The sequence below is a fragment of the Daucus carota genome, chromosome 6, assembly GCF_001625215.2.
Source record: "Daucus carota subsp. sativus chromosome 6, DH1 v3.0, whole genome shotgun sequence".
NCBI lineage: Eukaryota > Viridiplantae > Streptophyta > Magnoliopsida > Apiales > Apiaceae > Daucus > Daucus carota.
This window is the reverse complement of record NC_030386.2, coordinates 13,635,505-13,656,019: the sequence shown is the minus strand read 5'-3', so window position 1 is coordinate 13,656,019 and position 20,515 is coordinate 13,635,505. Positions and strand designations below refer to the sequence as shown.

General features: G+C 33.9%; 2 protein-coding genes and 1 long non-coding RNA gene across 6 annotated transcripts; 2 read left to right on the top strand and 1 right to left on the bottom strand.

The window, feature by feature from the left end:
* The first annotated feature begins 1,816 nt into the window (after positions 1-1,816).
* Positions 1,817-4,840, top strand: LOC135147209 (G-type lectin S-receptor-like serine/threonine-protein kinase At4g27290). Its single transcript, XM_064080069.1, has 3 exons — positions 1,817-3,050; positions 3,400-3,557; positions 4,490-4,840. Exons 1-3 carry the CDS (start codon positions 1,817-1,819, stop codon positions 4,838-4,840), a joined length of 1,743 nt encoding a protein of 580 aa, XP_063936139.1.
* Positions 4,841-5,065: 225 nt separating this feature from the next.
* Positions 5,066-7,931, bottom strand: LOC135147308 (uncharacterized). 4 transcript variants are annotated; one of them, XR_010284748.1, is made up of 5 exons: positions 7,707-7,931; positions 6,686-6,803; positions 6,063-6,206; positions 5,763-5,943; positions 5,066-5,605 (listed from the first exon to the last, which is right to left on the bottom strand). It is a non-coding gene; the product is annotated as an uncharacterized LOC135147308 (long non-coding RNA). The 4 variants fall into 4 exon arrangements; XR_010284747.1 differs by having other exon boundaries at positions 5,067-5,605; positions 5,763-5,946; positions 7,707-7,929; XR_010284749.1 differs by having other exon boundaries at positions 5,069-5,605; positions 5,763-5,946; positions 6,686-6,742; positions 7,707-7,928.
* Positions 7,932-17,788: 9,857 nt separating this feature from the next.
* On the top strand, positions 17,789-20,302 carry LOC135147208 (G-type lectin S-receptor-like serine/threonine-protein kinase At4g27290). Its single transcript, XM_064080068.1, has 5 exons — positions 17,789-18,115; positions 18,268-18,360; positions 18,902-19,155; positions 19,238-19,347; positions 20,013-20,302. The coding sequence occupies exons 1-5, from the start codon at positions 17,789-17,791 to the stop codon at positions 20,300-20,302; spliced, it is 1,074 nt and encodes a 357-aa protein (XP_063936138.1).
* The last annotated feature ends 213 nt before the right edge of the window (positions 20,303-20,515 follow it).

The window sequence follows — 20,515 nt, the reverse complement described above, 5'->3', positions numbered from 1 at the left end:
ATTCATATGAGCCATAGCTGCAAAAATGAAATCCCAATGTATTCAGTCAAATACCTTGTGTAAATCAATTTTAAGAGCACATTTAGATGTACCAGTGTCTCTCGTATAGCCCCTGAATAATTCTTGAGCGAGTAGTATATTATCGGAGATTTGCCGGCCTGGAATGAAAGCAGACTATGTTGTTGCTGATATTCTTGGATCATTCAAACCTGTGATGCCAGCATTAGAAAACATATTGTCAAGCTTACCATGCTTGGTCACGGTGAAATGAACCACATTTTGTACATCTGATTCATTAGTATCATCACGGTGAAAATAAGAAAGATCGTCTTGATCTTTTCATAGAGATCGGCCTAGTTCGTCTTGACGACCAGCAATCACCACCTTTGCACCATGCTGCACAAATATACGAGCCGTCGCTCCACCAATGCATCTAGTACCACCAGTAACTACAGCTACTTTTTTAAAGTTGTTGCGTACTTGTTTTTACCTGTCTGATGTTAGTTTTCTTCTACTTTTCTTCTTCTTCAACTGTTTACTCGATGTGTATATTTTAGGGCTTAAAAGGAACATACCCGGACTTTACCCTGCATATTGTTGGAATTATATTCTAATAATTTAAACTTGAAATAAATAAATTAGTATAATCACTAATTGTTTTATTAGTAGAGGATAAGTTAGAGAAATTGTGGGAGAGTATTGGATTAGTAATGAGTGTTTTTAGGATCATGGAGTAGTAGAGTTTAGTTTCAGGTGGACACTAGTTAGTTGCTATCACTTTGTTGGGTAGCCTTTATATATTATGTGATGTATCTCTTTTAATATATCAGGAGAAATACAATGTAGTCTTTGGAGTTCATTTGCTCTTGTACATATATATTCATCTTGTTTAATTTGAAGTCATCAGTTTTATAGTTTATTTCTACACATATTACCCTCTGTTATTATACTGTTTTTTGTATTCATACCGGTAATGAGGGTTAAAAGGAACATATCGGATACTTGGAGGGTTGATTCGGTTGATTTAAAACATCGAGGCCGCATCGGTAAACCACCCTAAACTTTGAGGGTTAAAAGGGTTGATTATAAAATATTGATGATAAGAAGAATATTTGTCAGTCCTACTCCATAGAATTTAGATAACAATGATTATCACTATTAAAGTTTATCTTACTCTGTTTATATTGGAAACATGGTCCTTATACGACTTCAGTTACCTGTACGGGAAAAGTACGTGAATGGAGGTTCCGGTCTTTGAGAACTGAAGCTGGGAATCTGTAAATTAGTATGTTGACGATCCATACTTGTATGATGAATCTGGAAATGTTTCAGAAGATAGTTTAATTTTTTTAAGAAATATGAAATGTGATTAATATAATAAACTCTGTCCTTTAGGCAATAGATAGATAGATGCAGTAAATAAATGGTTGTTGAAGGATGCTGACATGAACATCCATGTCAGCTGTCAGAAATTAAGAACAGGAAGTTGATAGTCTCTTGGCTACTTAAGATAAATAAAGCAGAGTCCAGGTCAATACATTAGTCTTTAATTATTGTAGCATTCGACGATGGACAATCAGAGATTAGAATATTGGTAGCATTCATGACTTTTATCCGCTAACTTGATTACATAATAGTTAAACTAACATTGACGAGATTGAGATGTGCATGCAAGAACGTATGTTGTATCAATGGAAAGCTATTAAACGTTATTCTTTTAGTATATATTTGTAGATACAACAACTATACCTGATCAATGGAAAGCACTTACTTCATTCTGTTTTGCTCCAGTTTGATGCTTTTCACCTTTACAAATATGGCAAATGCAATTGATACTATAACTGTTAATCAAACCATTAGAGACGATGATAACAGCACCATCATGTCGGCTAAAGAAACTTTTCAAATGGGATTCTTTACCCCTGGTAATTTAAAGAGTCGGTTCTTGGGCATATGGTACAAAAATATAGCCAATCTGACTGTTGTCTGGGTTGCTAATAGAGACACGCCACTTGCTGATACATCAGGCGTGCTCATGTTTGACGCTAATGGAAATTTGGTACTCACTAATGGTGACAATAAAATAATTTGGTCATCCAACTCATCAAATACTGTGATGAGTCCTGTGGCGCAACTGTTAGATACAGGAAATCTTGTGATCAGGTATGCAAATGACAGTTATCCTGAAGATTTCCTCTGGCAGAGTTTTGATCACCTTGGTGATACTATTCTACCAGGCATGAAGTTTGGCTGGGACTTGGTGAAACACTTAGAAAGGTATCTCATATCCTGGAAAAGCCCGGATGATCCATCTCCAGGCAATTACACATATGGAGTCTATCTAAAAGGATATCCACAGCGAGTTGTATGGAAAGGTTCAGCTATGAGATTCAGGTTTGGACCATGGAATGGTGTTCAGTTTGGTGGCAAGTCTAATTTGATGCAGAATATGGTTTTCACATATGATGTTGTGTCTGACGAAAAGGATTTGTATTACATGTTTAAACTTCTCAATAGTTCTGCTGCGATGAGAATGATCTTAAATTCAGACGGAGATCTAAAAATTCTTACCTGGACTAACAATATGCAAGGTTGGGATAACACTGTGACTCTACCAACAGATAAATGCGACGACTTTGCTTTATGTGGGGCATATGGTATTTGTAACATTACTGAGAAAACTTATGGACGTGACATCTGTGGGTGTTTGGATGGGTTTGAGCCAAAATTTTCAGAAAAATGGAGGTTAGCAGATCATTCTGATGGTTGTGTTCGCAAATCTAAGTTGTTGTGTGGGAATGAAGATAGTTTTCAGAGTTACTCCAATCTCAAATTTCCAGACACTCAAAATTCATGGTTTGATCGAAGTCTGACCCTAGAGGAATGTGCAGCTAAGTGCTTGAAGAACTGTTCATGCACAGCATATGGAAATATCGATGTAAAAGAAGGTGGAAGTGGATGCTTATTGTGGTTCGGTGACCTGCTTGATATCAGAGAATATCTGGGAAATGTTCAAGATCTTTATGTAAGAAGGGCTGCTGGAGAATTAGGTGAGTAAAATTAGTCCACTTAATGTTTATAATATCAGTTCAGATTATTATTATGTTCTAAAATTTTATATGCACAGGAAGAAGCATGATTGGAAGAGCAAAGAAGCCGCTATGGATTATTATCATTGCTGTATTAGTGGTAACAATATTCCTAAGCCTGTTTATATCAACTGTGAATCGAAAACAAACTCTGAGAAAAAAAAGGTATGCCAATAATTTACTGATATTAGTAACTCTTTAGCTTCTCAGCACACCAGTGACTTTCATCATGTAGGAAAATATTGTAATTTGTTATATCTATATATGTCATTACAAGTATTTGAGTGTCGTTTTGTTCCCCATTTGTCAGGAAAACGTAGATTTAAGGTACAAGGTGAATCAACACATAATAGTGAGAAGAAAGGTCTGGAACTACCATTGTTTTACTTGGTAACAATTGCTGAAGCAACCAACAATTTCTCGGAAAACAATAAGCTTGGAGAGGGCGGCTTTGGACCTGTTTACATGGTAATTTTCTTGATTTACTTATGTTCTGATGAAACATATATTAAGAGTATTTTAGTAACGCAAAATGATCATTATGTTGTTGGAAAAGATACCAAGATAGTTATTTTAATTCACTAGCTAGTTTGAATTATACTCTGTCTAGAACAGAGTATTGTCATACAATCATTATATGATGTTAGATTCCATGCACACTATTGAATTTTTTTAGTAGAAGATATAAGTACTTTATTGTTAAGTGGGTGTCTAACCCAAGTCCCACGTCATAAACATAAAGAAGATTCGTCTTAATTATAACCCGTCAAAACAACTCCATTAATATGAGACCTTTTGGGAGGAGTCCAAAAACAAACTCGTCCGGAGTTGACCACGGGCGAGACGGACAATATCATACTAACATGGAGTTGATGGGTATGCACGGCCCAACACTTAACTCAGTTAAAAAAGTACTTTTATCTATGTAACTATGTAATAATTCTGCTAATGTGAATATGTAATAACTTAAAGTTGCGTTTTGATTTTTATGAAGAAAGCACAACTTGAAGTTGCATTTTCAGCTCAGTTGCGTTTCTATAAACACAACACGAAGTTGCGTTGAAGTGACAGTTGGGGTCATTTTTTCTGAAAATGACAATAGAGGTTTTTTGCTTCTAAATAGTGAGATTGGAGGCCAACACCCAACTCAACCTCTAGCAAATAGTACTATAAATATTGAGTATTACTTTTGAACAAAGTGACTACAACTTATAAACTTTAGCATACTCCGTATTTGCTCTAATGATTCGATTTTAAGCTGGCTTATGGTTCTATTAATGAATCGATAAATGTCTACAATAAGCATTTAACAAGTGGATTGAACACTGAGACTTTTAGAATACTGCTAATATTTCATGATACAACATCTTTTAATGTATCATATTGAATTATTCATTTAGGCTTGGAGACTCTACAAAGAGGAAAAGTTTCTGGACATAATTGATGATGTCATCCTAGCGTGGTGCAATCACTTCGACGTGTATCGCACTATTCAAATTGCACTATTGTGTGTACAACCGTTCCCAGAAGACAGACCAAGCATGGCCGTGGTGTCTCTCATGTTAAGTAGTAAATGTGAGGTACCTGAGCCTATCCAGCCTGGTTTTTCCACAGAGAGTAAACTTCTTGATTCAGATTCTTCATCCTCTTTGCACTACACCATATATGGCCTACGGCAACACCCAAAAAAAGTGTTAAAAATGCTGAAAAATGTTGTCATAAGGTTTAAGGCAACATTTTTGTCAAAATAGTGGGTGTTGGATATCGCCTTGTAGCCTTAGAGCATAAGCCAACATATTTTAACAAGCTATGGCAACACCCAAAAATTGTGGTGTTAGGTGTCTATGGCTACATTGTTTTTCTAATAGCAACATCAAAGAGGGTGTTGCCATTAAATATATGGCGACACAGTTCCTTTTTCAGCAACACAGGTGTGATGTTGCCATTAATCCAAAAGCAACATCTTACTCACTCTGCAACAACAAATTTTGATTTAATAGGAAACATCCCAAAACAAATCAAGCCAACCAATTGCAAATTCTGATTTAACCATAAATTATTCACCCAAGTTTTGCAACAATCATAATCTAACCATCCTACTGAAATAGCAGTTCAAGTTCATAAATTCTCAAGTCATAATTACATTACAAGTGAAAATTTGCAATATATGGTTAGATTTTTTAAGTACATCAAGGATCAAATCAAGTAGTTTCCGTGTTGGCGGTGTTGGCTCCACTTGCAGAGGCATCTTATGTCGGCTCGACACCGAGGTCTTCAATATCAATCTTGAGGTTGATCTGGATTCTTTTCTGCCAACTTGGACACCAGTGCCTTTACATTCTCCCTAACCTTTTGATCCATTTTTTCTTCCATCTCTTGAGCAAGTTGATCTCGGGTCTTTTCATTCAAACTTTCTAAGTACTGATCTTTCAGGTCTTTCAGGTTCCAACTCTAGGAGCCAAGCTGACTCAAAGACTTGGTAAGAAGTCTATGCAGATCACGTAGCAAGCTTGACCCTAATTATTGAACATATTAGCAATCAGTAATTTGCTTATTGCAGTTTAACAGTGAATTAAACCATGCAATGTGCTAATTAGTTTATAACCACTGCAGTAAGATTTAATGTCTATAAGATAGCAAGACAATATTAGATACATAAGACAACATTCTTACTTTTATATAGGACAGAAACCTGCTAACGACAATAGCCACCCAGGTGCATCTTCTGGCAAATATACAGAATGCTCTGAGATTAGTCCATATAAGTAGACAGGATTCAGGAGCATTTACAACAGTCCAGGTGTCAACCATACGAGAATGTAGGTTTTGACCTGCAGATGCGGTAGTTTCCCTACTGCTAAAGAAAACAAGAGCTGAAGCTAATTATTTTTCTTTAAGAGTTGCTTTCTGTTCAGTTTCTAATTTGTGAATTAGTTCATTAATATTTTCATTACACTAGTCTATTGTATCTACCTTAGCACCAGTGAGACCAAGAAAACTAGTTCTGTTCATTGCACTTGCTCCTTCCACATTGCCTTCTTCTTTAGACTCAACATATACTTCAGCATGTACAAGCTTCTTTATGTACCCTTCCAACTCCGTCCATACCTTGTTGACCTGACCATATGAAAAAGTATTAAACCAAAGGTTTTTTGAATGTACAGGGATGACAGTAGATAAAGAATACAATATTAACTTATGTCAGCCTACCTCTTCAAGTTGATATGTTTGTGATATTATAATATGACTTGAGTGGAAGAAAATTATTTTATATTTCCCAGGGAAGATTTCAAGGAAAGTAAAAGAAGTTTATCAATTTCTAGATTACCAACCTGCAATTTGTAAGCTCATTTGATACAAAGTTAATCATTGTTATCTAGGGTATAATCAGCTTATAAATATAATTTGTCTCAGTCTTAGTAGACTCAAAATTTAAAACAGAAATGTAAATCATGAAGGGGAGCATATTATGAAGCCTTTCAGATTAATAAAAGGGTTTTTAGATGTATCTTTATTTCGATAATGTATAAGCTCTGCTTGCACATACAATAGAATAAGAAATATAAAATGCAGTGGTTTGGTTACATATATACTACCTCTCTTGATATATAAAAATCAGGGCTTTGCCATTGTGGATACCTTTGTATCCTCCGCTACATAAATAGACATCACATAGTAAGATAACTTATAATCATCGATGGAGATATCTCCCACCTATAAGCATAAATAATTACCAATAAATTAATCATCCATTATATCTAGATCGGATCATGTATTAGTATCGGAAAAACCAACTCCAACTGAGAGACTCCACAAAGAGCAAATTCGCTTCTGCATGAGTAATAGTATTTGACATTGCAATACAAATTTCAGATCAATTTTAACTTTCTGAACAAAAATAAATAAATTTTAGAAAATGCAAAAACATATATAAACTCCACAACCAATAAAAACACCTTTTTTCAAAGAATGGGGTTGTAGTTAAGGCCACCATTTTTGTCGAATCTAAGAGGTCACAACTCAACAGCTGCACCGTAAATTGATAAACAACCAGGTCCTTTAAGAAAACAAATGCAGAATTCAAATCTGAAACAACAATTTTTGTATGCTAGGACCTATAAAGATAAAATCCAAAACTGAATCGAATATATAAAATTTGCATATATGTGAAAAACAATGCGGACTTTTAGAAACTATTGAAGATTTAATTCACTTCCATTGAGCCAAGGAGCAGTGGTTTCCTAAAGGGTTGAGACTCAGCCATAAGGAACCAATAAAACAGAGCACTAGTATAGGACTAAAACCCCCAAAATTAAAACATATACTTAACAAATTAGGTTTATGGACGAACATGCCCGGAAAAATCAACATATGTTAAACAGACTTACATTTATAAATCAACACATCCCCAAATTAAACCGATGAAGTAAATCACAAAATTAGGGTTTGTAAGTCTCCAACTTAAATATCTAAAATCCCAGTATAATTAGGGTTCATCAAATCCCCAGCTTTAATTATAACCACAAAGAGATGAACACAAACTAAAACAAATTTAACAAATTAGGGTTCGTAAAACCCCAAATTAAACTGATGAAGTAAAAGAAAGAATGTGTTTACCTCTAAGTTGAGATGGACGAAGAGAGAACAGCGTAGATATAAAAGATCGGATAGAGATGAGCCAGGAGAGAGATGAGTCGAGAGAGAGATGAGCCCGGAGAGATATTAGTGTAAGCGAGAAATATGAATATAAGAGAGAGATATGAATGGAAGATAGAATAATTTTTGGGTAATAGAGAAAGAGAGCTTAACATTTTTATTTGTTGAGCGGGTTTTTTCTCTAAGTTGAATAACTTGGATAAGTGGGCGGCAGTTAAAAAATACAAAGGGCGGGTCTTTTGCCCCACTTTTTTGAGTTAATTTTCAGGTCTCTAAGGCAACAGGGGGAGATTTGTTGGCATTGAGGTTTTCTCCAGCATCTAAGGCAACATAAATGGCAACAACATGCCTCGATGTTGCCATACATCATTTTTTTTCAATTTTGGCCACCTAAGGCTACATTTCAAGTGGCAACATCGCTTTAGGATGTTGCAGTAGACCATATATGGTGTAGTGTTGATATCTGAACATTTTTGTTCAGAATTTAGTATGTGAGCTCCCTCTAGCTGGATTTCCTGGATTTCAAAATTTAGTAGTTATTTTGTTCAGATCAAAAATTTCAGTTTAAAATTAATAAGAATTTCTTCTGTGGCCAACTGATCCGTTAAAAGTTAGGGATGTATAATGGTAACCCCCGCTATCCCGGCTAGCAAAATTTTTGCATTATATATGCCGCATATAATTTTTATTTTTGTATAGTATAATTATAGTGAATTTAGCAAAAGTACCACTTTTTTTAAGTTTTTTTTAGAGTAAATGACACTTTGCACCCACTATGTTATACCGTTTTTTCGTTTTGGTCTTAAAGTATTTTTTTTTTTGCAGAACACAACCCATTGTTTTAATCTAGCTTCGATTTGCGCCCTTTGACCGCCTCCCGTTATATTTGACCGTTAACTTTAACTGTGTGGGGGGGGGTGTTATTGCTGTAATTTCCTAACTCTAACGGCTCTAATCGATGTTTATCCTCATTATAAACATAATAACCCTAAGACTTATACATAGTCAGACACACACACACACCCCCATATATCTACATCTTTCTTGGTGAAAAATCCATGGCCAGAAAGTGCTTCTGTAGGAAATGGGCGGCTCAACAAACGGCGTGGACCACCGCAAATGTTAGGCAAAGATTCTGGACATGTCTAGATCGATGTTGTAACTATTTTCGGTGGATAGATCCCCTTTGTGTGGAGAAGAAATGGAGAGGCTTGCTGTTGGCGATGTAGGAAAAAATTTGGTTGTAGCAAGGCACAGTTGCTGCTACGATTTTACTATTTTTAAAAATATTTGCAAAAATAATAAAGTTTTAGAAAATATTTGCAAAAATGATCTACAACTAGATATAACGAGATGCAACTTCAATTAATTAGCGGCGCATGAATTACAAGTATGGTTGCATGTGGTTGCAAACATTATTTTTGCAAATATTTTCAAAAATTTGATATTTTTTGCAGAATTTGAAAAGATATAGTATTTTTGCAAAAAAAAATTTGGACTTGGGTATTTATAAGAAAACTTCTATATTATATTTCCACACTAAAATGGTTTATTCAGAAAAACAATTAAAGTAATTTACCTACGTATCTAAATTAAAGCGGAATATATATTAAATTAAAATCCAAATAAGTGCAAAATGCCATTGGATATGAGAATTAATATTATAAAATATATACGAGAAAGTTCTAGTGATTCCTTTGAATTCTAGAATTTACCTCTAGATCTTTCTATTGAATCCTATATAAAGCCTTTTACCAGATCATTTGTGATCAAGCACTCTTTTTCTAAATATTTGTGTTGTGTGAGTTTGAGTGCGATTCTGTCGTCAAGCAATATACACAGTACAATTTTGTTTGTAATTATTCAATTGGAAACACCAATTTAAGATTGTTATTCACTCAACATAATTGCTTTAATAGTGATCTGTGATGAGGGCTTGATTCTTTGATGGAGATAATTCCTCTGATCTCATCAGAATAAGTAAATCTCATTTTAGGTTGAGTAATTAAAACTGTACAAGAGCTTGTGAGTATCAAATCGCTTATATCATATAGTCCAACTTGAATTAATTTAAATCGGCGTTTCCTCACTTCATTTGATGTTTGCCTAATAATTGGAGAATTCGGCCGAAATGGGGACAAACGAGGGAGAAACAGTCATGCCCTCTTAACATCTATTTTTGCTCCGTTTTCAGGTCCGTCTCAAACCGAGCTTTTAAGGGCTATTTCGAATTCGGCTACATGCTCTATCCCTAATGGGCCTCTCTTCCGTCAATATCACCCTAATGAGCTTAGTGAGATGGGCCTCCAATATGAGAACTCCTTTTTTAAGGTAACTAGTAATTAATTCTCCATTATCACATTATTTAACTTATTATTGTTCATCATACTTGCCATAATATTTGATGTTTATCGTAACACATTCATTTCTAGTATAACCATATCTTATTTTCATCGCTCATTCTCAATGGTCTCCATCTCAATTAATGTCATGCTCATACCTCTCCTAGACTACATGTAATATAATTAAATTCACCACAACTCCCTCAATATCTCTCACACAAATTAAGTTACCACAATAATATTATACCAACAAGTTAAATGCTTTCATTATTTAGATTTTTGACACATTTCTTTGTTTTGTAAAATTCTCCTCTAATACACTTACAAAGTTCTTGGTATTGAGATATAATTAAGTCGTCCCAACTATATTTTAAAATGTTTCACACATGGACACAGTTATATAAGATATATTATTATCCTAATAGATGGATAACTTGTTCATTATATTTTATTGAATTCAGCCAAAAGGAATTTATGTATAAAAAGTTTAAACGTTTCAATATAAATCGTATTAACAAAAACAATGAGTTTAAAATGATTGTACAAAGTACGTGGATTTTTGTTTCATTTAAATTTTGAATTGTTTTGGATATTAATAAATTTTTGAATAATAAAAAGTCAGAAGGTGGATTAAATACTTTGTATAAGAATATGGGATTAACCAAGTTCTCATGTATTAGAATGACGCAGTAGTGTTAGTGTGCCTTGACATGAGTATTGTTATTATGTTATCTTTGGATTTTTGCTAAAATTTTAATTAAATTACTTTTATTTATAATTGTAGAAAACAATGAAGAAAATGCTCCACCGATTTGATTTTCGGCCTATTCTCCATTGACATACATTTTTGAGGTAACGTCTCTTCATATTTATGAAATCCATTGATTTTAGAGAAGATAAGAAATATTTTCTACGAATGAATCCCTTGTGTTACATTTGTTTAGTCTTTTTTATCTGCTTACTGATATCTGTCTGCAGAGGAAAGGGACCAGGGAGTTTTGAGTTTAGTTCTTCTTACAATGGCTGAATCTATCCAAGGGAACAACTCGTTTGACTCGGCCCGTATCCCTCTGAAGCAAAAACGAGGTCACCCACAAAAAGATGAAAGCTTATATCATGTACCAAGTGTTCGCCCAAGAACCCCTAACAACCTACTTGGAACTGGAAATGCCAGTGTCCCAGAGCATGTTAATCCAGTTGAGGATACATTTAGTAAGGTAGGTCAGGCAGTTACTGCTGTTGTGGAGTCGGAAATTGATGATGGTTATGTGATTACTGGTAAAATTGGCAACTCAGATCTAAGGGGTGTTCTTTTCAAGCCTGGACATTATGCTCCTGTGACGGCAGAAAATGATGTGGCCCCGCATCTTTCGATGATCAGAGGAAAGGAGACTCCTCATGCAACTCAAAAGAGGAGTGATGCTCGTCAGAGGAGACCTAAAGAGAGCCATCAGCGGAGAGCTAATTATCTAGGAAATGGCTCATCTGCACATCCTCTGGCTGCTAATTTGTTGACCAGAAGAGACATAACTGCAACTGTGACAGCTCCTTCAGTTGAAGCAAGAGGCACTGTGGTTCCTGTTGTTCTTGAACCAGGTAATCAAACATCCTCTAATTTTTAAAAAGGATGATTGTTTTATAGTAACAGGACTATTCTAAAGATAAAAGAGACAACATTAAAAATCATAATAATGGTTCAATGTGTATTTTTTGTACTCGCACTTTACATCAAATAAGAATTGGGTACTGAGGACTTTACTCTATACTTTGATATAGAGAACTAGTTGAAAGTGCATCTTAAGTTGTTGAAAGTGCATCTTAAGTTAATAAAGAAGTTCAACCAAATTAACACAATACATCAAATTGTCATGAATAGAAGAAATATCCATTTATCAATTGCTCGAGTTTAGACTCCTATATTATAAATGGTGGTTTGAATAAAATTTAAGTACATATATAATATAATATGTATGTATACAAACTTGGATGGTAGATTAAAGAATGTTTGACCAAAACCGTACAATTATTCATAAGTAATGATACATAATAATTAAATTTTAATAATGGTAAAAAATTTACTTAAATAATTGTAATTTAATAATAAAATAAATAGTTACAAATTTTAACAAAAGTAAAGTATTATTTGAGATTAATTATGTCCAAATATATCAGTTCTCTACCTCAGTCCACAATTATATATATATTATTAGTGAGTTCTCACATTCACGCTTTTCTTCCATCCCCTTTTCACCCCCTGCTCACTATAGGTCTCATTTCACATTCATGCTTTTCTTCCCCTTTTCACCCCCTGCTCACAATAGGTCTGATTTCACATTCAGTTGAAGCAAGAGGCACTGTGGTTCCTGTTGTTCTTGAACCAGGTAATGCAGTTGCAGAGCAAGATGCTCTTATGGCTGCTCCGAAAGGCAAGAACATGCAAACAGTTACACCGCCAACTACATATAAACTGAAATTACCAGCACCAAACGAGAAGCAAAAATATTGCTGGCATGGAGCCAAGTCAAGTACTCAGATGAGCACAACCCCAAATTTCAGCCTAGCTAGAAAAAAGACGTCCGGGTAACAACTCTCTCTCGCATCGGTGGTCAACGGCTGAGTACTTTTTTCTAATACACACAATAATATCGAATATATTGATGCACTTGGACACACCAAATTAAGACTTTTAATTACTTAGCATAATTATTGCTTTGATGGTGATATGCAGGGAATAATAGGAGTATGCAGTGAGGAAGCTGTACTTGCAGTTTATCCTGGCTGTCAGTTAGATCCTTGCGAGACATCTGAGAATGCAGTGCAGGTTCTTCACATTTCTACTAATTACTACTTCAACGAACTGTTGCAGTTATTTTATCAACTTTACCCAATATATGTGTGAAGTAACTTAAATTTTACTCTTGAGATTAATAAGTAGGACATGATATCTTGGTAAAAATAAGAAATCATTTTAAGTTTATACAACCTTATATGATACATAATATTTCCCATGCATAGTCCAGCTCAGTTAATATACCAATACCCAGTTTCGTAATTTTCTTTTTAAATAAATAATGCAGGCAGTTGAATCTCATGGGGCTGACAGAGTAGTCATTCCCATAGAAAATTCATTGGGTGGGAGTTTTGCTGAAAACTATGATTTAATCAATTCTCACCAGCTGCACATTGTTGGTGAAGTTGAAGTATCCACCAACTTCTCCCTCCTAGCACGACCTGGCGTCAAACTAGAACAGTTGAAACGTGTTCTAGGACATCCACAGGTCAGCAATAATCTATGATGTGATGTCACAATTATATATCGTCTTATATAGTTCAATACTTCAATTTATCAATTGACAACTTGTTGCTCATCGGCAGGCACTTGGGCAAACCAAAACATTCCTGGGTAACCTGGGTGTTGAAAAAGACATTGTTATTGATGATCCATATTATGCTCAGGTGATCTCCAGTTATCTAATTGTCATCCCGTTCAATATTTGTATCAGTCACCTTTGTTCCCTAAACCACATTGTTTGGTCCAGCTTATACTATCATATAAGCAAGAAACCACTGGTCTTGTAATTGGTACCGCTGAAGACTACACTGGTGTAATCGGAAGTGAAAAAGCTGTTGGATTATATAACTTGCACGTAGTTGCAAGAGGAATCCAGGTAAAATTTCTTGAATCATCAGGTTTCCTTATTTACGTTTAGTCTAGGAGGTTATATTATATACGTTCATTAAATATGACATTTATAATATATGATTTCTTGGTGCAGGACGGGAATAAGGGAAGTATTACCCGTTTCTGGATACTAGCTAGAGATCCTATAGTTCCTACAAATGACAGGTCCTTCAAAGTATGTAGCGGAAAATTCTTTAAATTTTTCATCAGTAATTTCTTGTTTTAAATTTCCTATGCAAGTTCTTTCTGTTCCTTTTCAGACGAGCCTTGTATTCACTCTGCGAGAAAGCCCTAAAGATGTGCATAAAACCCTTTCAGTATTTGCAACCAGTAAAACATTAAAGCTCACAAAGGTAAGCATGCTACGAAGGAAACTAAATCAATTGTGTGAAGCTAGTGAATATGTACAGGTTAAAAGTTGTTTCTCTTGGTCGTGGTTGTAGGTTGTGAGCAGGCCTCAAAGAAATATACTACCGAATGTGGCTGATAGATCCACTGAAGGGTGAGTAAGTTGTATTTTTCTTAGTCCACTGTTTTCAGGATTCGAAGAAAATATATAATTTATTTGACATCTTTTTTTTAAACACTAACAGAATTAAACAGTTCGTAATTCGGCTTATATGTAACGGTCAAATTCATTAATGCAGGTGCTTTGATTATCTCTTTTATGTTGATTTTGAAGTCAGGGAAGAGTCAGATGTAGAGTATGTTGTCACAAAACTTAAGGTTTGGTTTACTCCACCTAAACACATTAAATTGGAAGACATATCATTGATCTTATTCAATGTAAAAATGGCCCCTAACTTCGCACTGTAGGAATCACCGACCAGTTACCTACTTGTTCGTAATAACAAATTTTGCTTCCACCCAGAAAATATAGAGCTCATAACCATGATGATCGGTATAAATCTCTCACATAGGTAAATTGTTATGGTAATCTGATTATATGTTAAATGTTACAGGATTTTGCTACATCGGTTCGTATACTTGGATCATATCCAATAATAGAAGTCAACAATGGTGCTCGATGACCGACTCAATTAATTGGCTACTTGACCAATTCAATATATTTTTGTAAATTAATTTGTAGATCTTATTTTCTTCTTGTTATTCACGTATATTATAATCGGTATGTCAAATTATTTTTTTAAATACAACTTTATTTACATATAATAAAACTAAAAACAATTATGTTAAAGTGCGTTTAATTTTTTTTTGGAGTTGTTTGACAAACAAATCAAAAACTAATACTCATTCCATGAAAAAAAAACAAAAAAATTATCTCACTGCCAGTATGACAAAAAATTATATATAACCGCAAGAGCATGGTCTCTACTGTATGGTCTCTACTGATTGTAGACGGACAAATGCGAGTTGTATGCTTAAGAACACATGTTCGATCAATTTTGGTTCAATTACCATCACTTGTCTCCGAGGGTGAACATGCATGTGGATGTTTTAAAATAACTAGTAAATATGACTAAATTAACACACTAATTAAATTAACTAGAAAATAAAAGAGATTTAAATAAGAAACCTTCAACCACGAAAAAAATTGTAGTGTCTCACTTGGCCTCCCACTATCCCCCTCTCACCCTAATAATATCCCAAATCTAATACTATACAATAATAATAATATCCGATCCTATATCTAATAATAAAAGTATTTTTAATATTTTATTCAGTATACAAATAGAGCTTCAAACGAAATAGGATTCTTCATCAAAATTCATAGCTTTCTTTTATCATCGATTTACGAGCCTTTTCAATTGGATTGTTCTTATTACATCACCTCTTAATTAAATATAACTTCATAACCTTCGTGTGGGCGGTAAGATCGTCGAAATACGACATATGAAACTTAAGATATGGGAAATAGAGTTGAACGGTGTATAGCTTAATAACTCCTATTTCTCATTTAATTTAGCTCCCAAATAGCTACCTTTTTGAGTTGGACCACAAAGTTTTGAGGAAGCTTCAAAAGTAAAATCTTGGAGAAAGTCGGTGGTTGAAGAATTGAAAATGATTGAGAAAAATCACAACTGAGACTTTGTAGAACGTCCTTAAAAAGACAATGAAGTTGGATTTAAATGAGTTTGTCACATAAGTATTCTTCTAAGGGAGTAGAACGAAGGTGGTTTTTCAATGTGTAAAAATGAATCAAACATCCTCTAATTTTTAAAAAGGATGATTGTTTTATAGTAACGGGACTATTCTAAAGATAAAAGAGACAACATTAAAAATCATAATAATGGTTCGTATTTTTTGTACTCGCACTTAACATCAAATAAAAATTGGGTACTCAGGACTTTACTCTATATTTTGATATAGAGAACTGGTTGAAAAGTGCATGTGAAGTTAATAAAGAAGTTCAACCAAATTAACACAATACATCAAATTGTCATGAATAGAAATATCCATTTATCAATTGCTCGAGTTTAGACTCCTATATTATAAATGGTGCTTTGAATAAAATTTAAGTACATATATAATATAATATGTATGTATACCAACTTGGAAGGTGGATTAAAGAATGTTTGACCAAAACCGTACAATTATTCATAAATAATGATAAATAATAATTAAATTTTAATAATGGTAAAAAATTTACTTAAATAATTGTAATTTAATAATAAAATAAATAGTTACAAATTTTAACAAAAGTAAAGTATTATTTGAGATTAATTATGTCCAAATATATCAGTTCTCTACCTCAGTCCACAATTATATATACACTATTAGTGAGTTCTCACATTCATGCTTTTCTTCCATCCCCTCTTCACCCCCTGCTCACAATAGGTCTGATTTCACATTCACGCTTTTCTTCCATCCCCTTTTCATCCCATTCTCACAATAGGTGTGATGTTTTTTGGACGATCAGTAATTTTCACCCCTCCATTGCAATTCCTCCCATAGATCCATTACTCAAATCAACCTCAAATCAGACATCCCTCAATAAATCAATTTCAACCGCAATCTTATCAATTTATTTGATATTGGTCCATTGACATCAGTCCATCTTATACATTTCATTGCACTGTGAGTATGTAGATACTTTTACTTTAAAATTTATATTTTTTTAGTTAATTTTCTCATTGTCTTTAATTATTTTGTCAATTCAAATGCAAATTAGATCCATTCCTCAAATCAGACATCCACATATGATCAATCAATTTCTCAATTTGTTTGATTTTGTTCCATTGACGTCCATCCGTCTAATACATTTTATTACACTATGAGTATGTAGATACATTTGTTTAAACTTTATAATTTTTAAAATAATTTTCCCAATATTTTTAATCATTTTTGTCAATTCAAATGATAAGCATGTAAATTTTGGTCAAGTGATTTTAAGATCATCCCCTCTATTTTGTTTTTCTTTTCCCATAGTTTTAAGTATGAAGTATTAAATTTTTATTTTTGTCATCAAAGATTATATTGTCTTCTTTTTTATCCTAGTCAATATTTTAAAATTAAAATGAAATTAATCAGTTATCAAATTTTTGGATTTAGCATTTTAAATATAATATAATATGTATAATTGTGATAATTGTGAATTTTTCATCTATAATTATTGATAAATCTCGTGAATTATTTCATTTTGTCTAGATCTAAACAATATCATTAATTCATAAATTTACTTATTTCTTATCCATTTGAAAGTTTAAATTAATTATATTAAGTGATCTTCTTCTTCTATCACAATTCAGGACTTGCATTTTCTAATTTTAAATTTGTCCTTTACAATTTGGACCGGTTGGTAGTTTTTCTAAATAAATAAGTATTATTTTTAAGTTATATATACCAATATAGATATAGATATGAATGTTTATGTATTTCTATATTGAAAGATAGTTGTTTTTAATTAATTTGAAGTAGGATTTTGATCCATAAGATCTATGATGTTTTGAGAATTTTAATTCCTTCTTGAGATTTACTAATAAAATTGAATTAGGGATGGTAAGTTAAGATATGGTCAAGTGTATGATTTGTATTTCACTGTATAATTTCATAGGAAGATGTCAACTAGGGAAGTGGACATTGCATGGGAACATTGCACCCATGAGGGTGAAGGAAATAAGAAAAGGGCAAAGTGTAACTATTGCTCAAAGTTGGTATTGGGCATCAACAGGTTTAAACAACACCTTGCTAGAGTAGGGACAGATGTTACAGGTTGCCCTAATGTACCTGCACAAGTGTCCCATGAAACACTACAGAGGCTTGTCCAAAAGTTTGAGCAAAAGGCTGGCCAGGTTTCATTTGGAAGGGCACAATCAAGAGACCACCAACCAAATGCTAGTGGTATCCCAGTTTCCACCTTTCCCCACCTTAAAGTAGCTTATAAGGTATAATTACAACTTGTATGATGTAGCCATCACCACAAAACATATAATACACCAATACACACTATAATATCGAATATATTGATGCACTTGGACACACCAAATTAAGACTTTTAATTACTTAGCATAATTATTGCTTTGATGGTGATATGCAGGGAATAATAGGAGCATGCAGTGAGGAAGCTGTACTTGCAGTTTATCCTGGCTGTCAGTTAGATCCTTGCGAGACATCTGAGAATGCAGTGCAGGTTCTTCACATTTCTACTAATTACTACTTCAACGAACTGTTGCAGTTATTTTATCATCTTTACCCAATACTCTTGAGATTAATAAGTAGGACATGACATCTTGGTAAAAATAAGAAATCATTTTAAGTTTATACAACCTTATATGATACATAATATTTCCCATGCATAGTCCAGCTCAGTTAATATACCAATACCCAGTTTCGTAATTTTCTTTTTAAATAAATAATGCAGGCAGTTGAATCTCATGGGGCAGTTCAAGAATGAGGTTTTATGTATTTCTGAACTTCAACACCGAAATCTTGTGAGGCTTCTGGGATGCAGCATTGACGAAGGAGAGATGCTACTGATTTACGAATACATGCCCAACAAAAGCCTTGATTTCCATATATTCAGTACGACAATCCTCAGAACATTTTTAGTCATCTCTCGTACTTAAACTTTTTTTTATCTATAATAGTGTAGTAAATTAGACTCTATTATTGTTTGAAAGTATATCAGAAAAATCCATTTACTTACAAATAAATGCAGTTGACTAACTTAGGTTACTAATTTGACAGACAAGGAACGAAGCAGATCTCTGGATTGGCCAAAGCGCTACAACATTATATATGGGATAGCTAAGGGCCTTCTCTATCTTCACCAAGACTCTAGGATACGGATCATCCATAGAGATCTCAAAGCTGGGAATATACTACTCGACCATGAGATGAATCCAAAAATCTCAGACTTTGGCACGGCTAAGAGTTTCTGGGGAAGTGAAAGTGAAGCAAATACAACAAGAGTTGTCGGAACATTGTAAGACACCTTATAACAATTCAACATTTCATTTTCATTGATTGAAGCTGATATGTCTCTCAATTTTGTGGATTCTCTGCAGTGGCTACATGTCTCCAGAGTATGCACTAGATGGAATTTTCTCTTTTAAGTCTGATGTTTATAGCTTTGGGGTATTAGTGCTACAAATTATAATTGGAAAGAGAATGAAAGGTTTTTACCAACTGGATCCCAACCTTAATCTTCTTGGCCAGGTAAGCTAAGTATTTAACAATTTAAAAAGTAAATTATCGCAAAATTATAAACAAGCCAATAACTGCGTTCATAGTCTAACTACTAACTGAACCGAGAAAAGGTCTCAAAAGTCACTATTTTAAGCCAAGTGGATATTAATGCCATTTTCTGGAAAAATTGCACAGCCCAACTGTCACTTCAAGACATAGCTTAAAGTTGCGGTTTGATTTTTATGAAGAAAGCACAACTTGAAGTTGCATTTTCAGCTCAGTTGCGTTTCTATAAACACAACACGAAGTTGCGTTGAAGTGACAGTTGGGGTCATTTTTCCTGAAAATGACAATAGAGGTTTTTTGCTTCTAAATAGTGACATTGGAGGCCAACACCCAACTCAACCTCTAGCAAATAGTACTATAAATATTGAGTATTACTTTTGAACAAAGTGACTACAACTTATAAACTTTAGCATACTCCGTATTTGCTCTAATGATTCGATTTTAATCTGGCTTATGGTTCTATTAATGAATCGATAAATGTCTACAATAAGCATTTAACAAGTGGATTGAACACTGAGACTTTTAGAATACTGCTAATATTTCATGATACAACATCTTTTAATGTATCATATTGAATTATTCATTTAGGCTTGGAGACTCTACAAAAAGAGGAAAAGTTTCTGGACATAATTGATGATGTGATCCTAGCTTGGTGCAATCACTTCGACGTGTATCACACTATTCAAATTGCACTATTGTGTGTACAACCGTTCCCAGAAGACAGACCAAGCATGGCTGTGGTGTCTCTCATGTTAAGTAGTAAATGTGAGGTACCTGAGCCTAACCAGCCTGGTTTTTCCACAGAGAGGAAACTTCTTGATTCAGATTCTTCATCCTCTTTGATATCTGAACATTTTTGTTCAGAATTTAGTATCTGAGCTCCGTCTAGCTGGATTTCCTGGATTTCAAAATTTAGTAGTTATTTTGTTCAGATCAAAAATTTCAGTTTAAAATTAATAAGAATTTCTTCTGTGGCCAACTGATCCGTTAAAAGTTAGGGATGTATAATGGTAACCCCCGCTATCCCGGCTAGCAAAATTTTTGCATTATTTATGCTGCATATAATTTTTATTTTTGTATAGTATGATTAT

Bases quoted from the DNA above. Each gene is read 5' to 3' on its own strand.
- LOC135147208 (XM_064080068.1), top strand. From the start codon at position 17,789: ATGTCAACTAGGGAAGTGGACATTGCATGGGAACATTGCACCCATGAG. The intron at 18,361-18,901 runs GTTCTTCACATT...TGACTAACTTAG, and splicing joins CATCTGAGAATGCAGTGCAG to GTTACTAATTTGACAGACAA. The intron at 19,156-19,237 runs GTAAGACACCTT...GATTCTCTGCAG, and splicing joins ACAAGAGTTGTCGGAACATT to TGGCTACATGTCTCCAGAGT.
- LOC135147209 (XM_064080069.1), top strand. From the start codon at position 1,817: ATGGCAAATGCAATTGATACTATAACTGTTAATCAAACCATTAGAGAC. The intron at 3,051-3,399 runs GTGAGTAAAATT...CCCATTTGTCAG, and splicing joins AAGGGCTGCTGGAGAATTAG to GAAAACGTAGATTTAAGGTA. The intron at 3,558-4,489 runs GTAATTTTCTTG...TTATTCATTTAG, and splicing joins GCTTTGGACCTGTTTACATG to GCTTGGAGACTCTACAAAGA.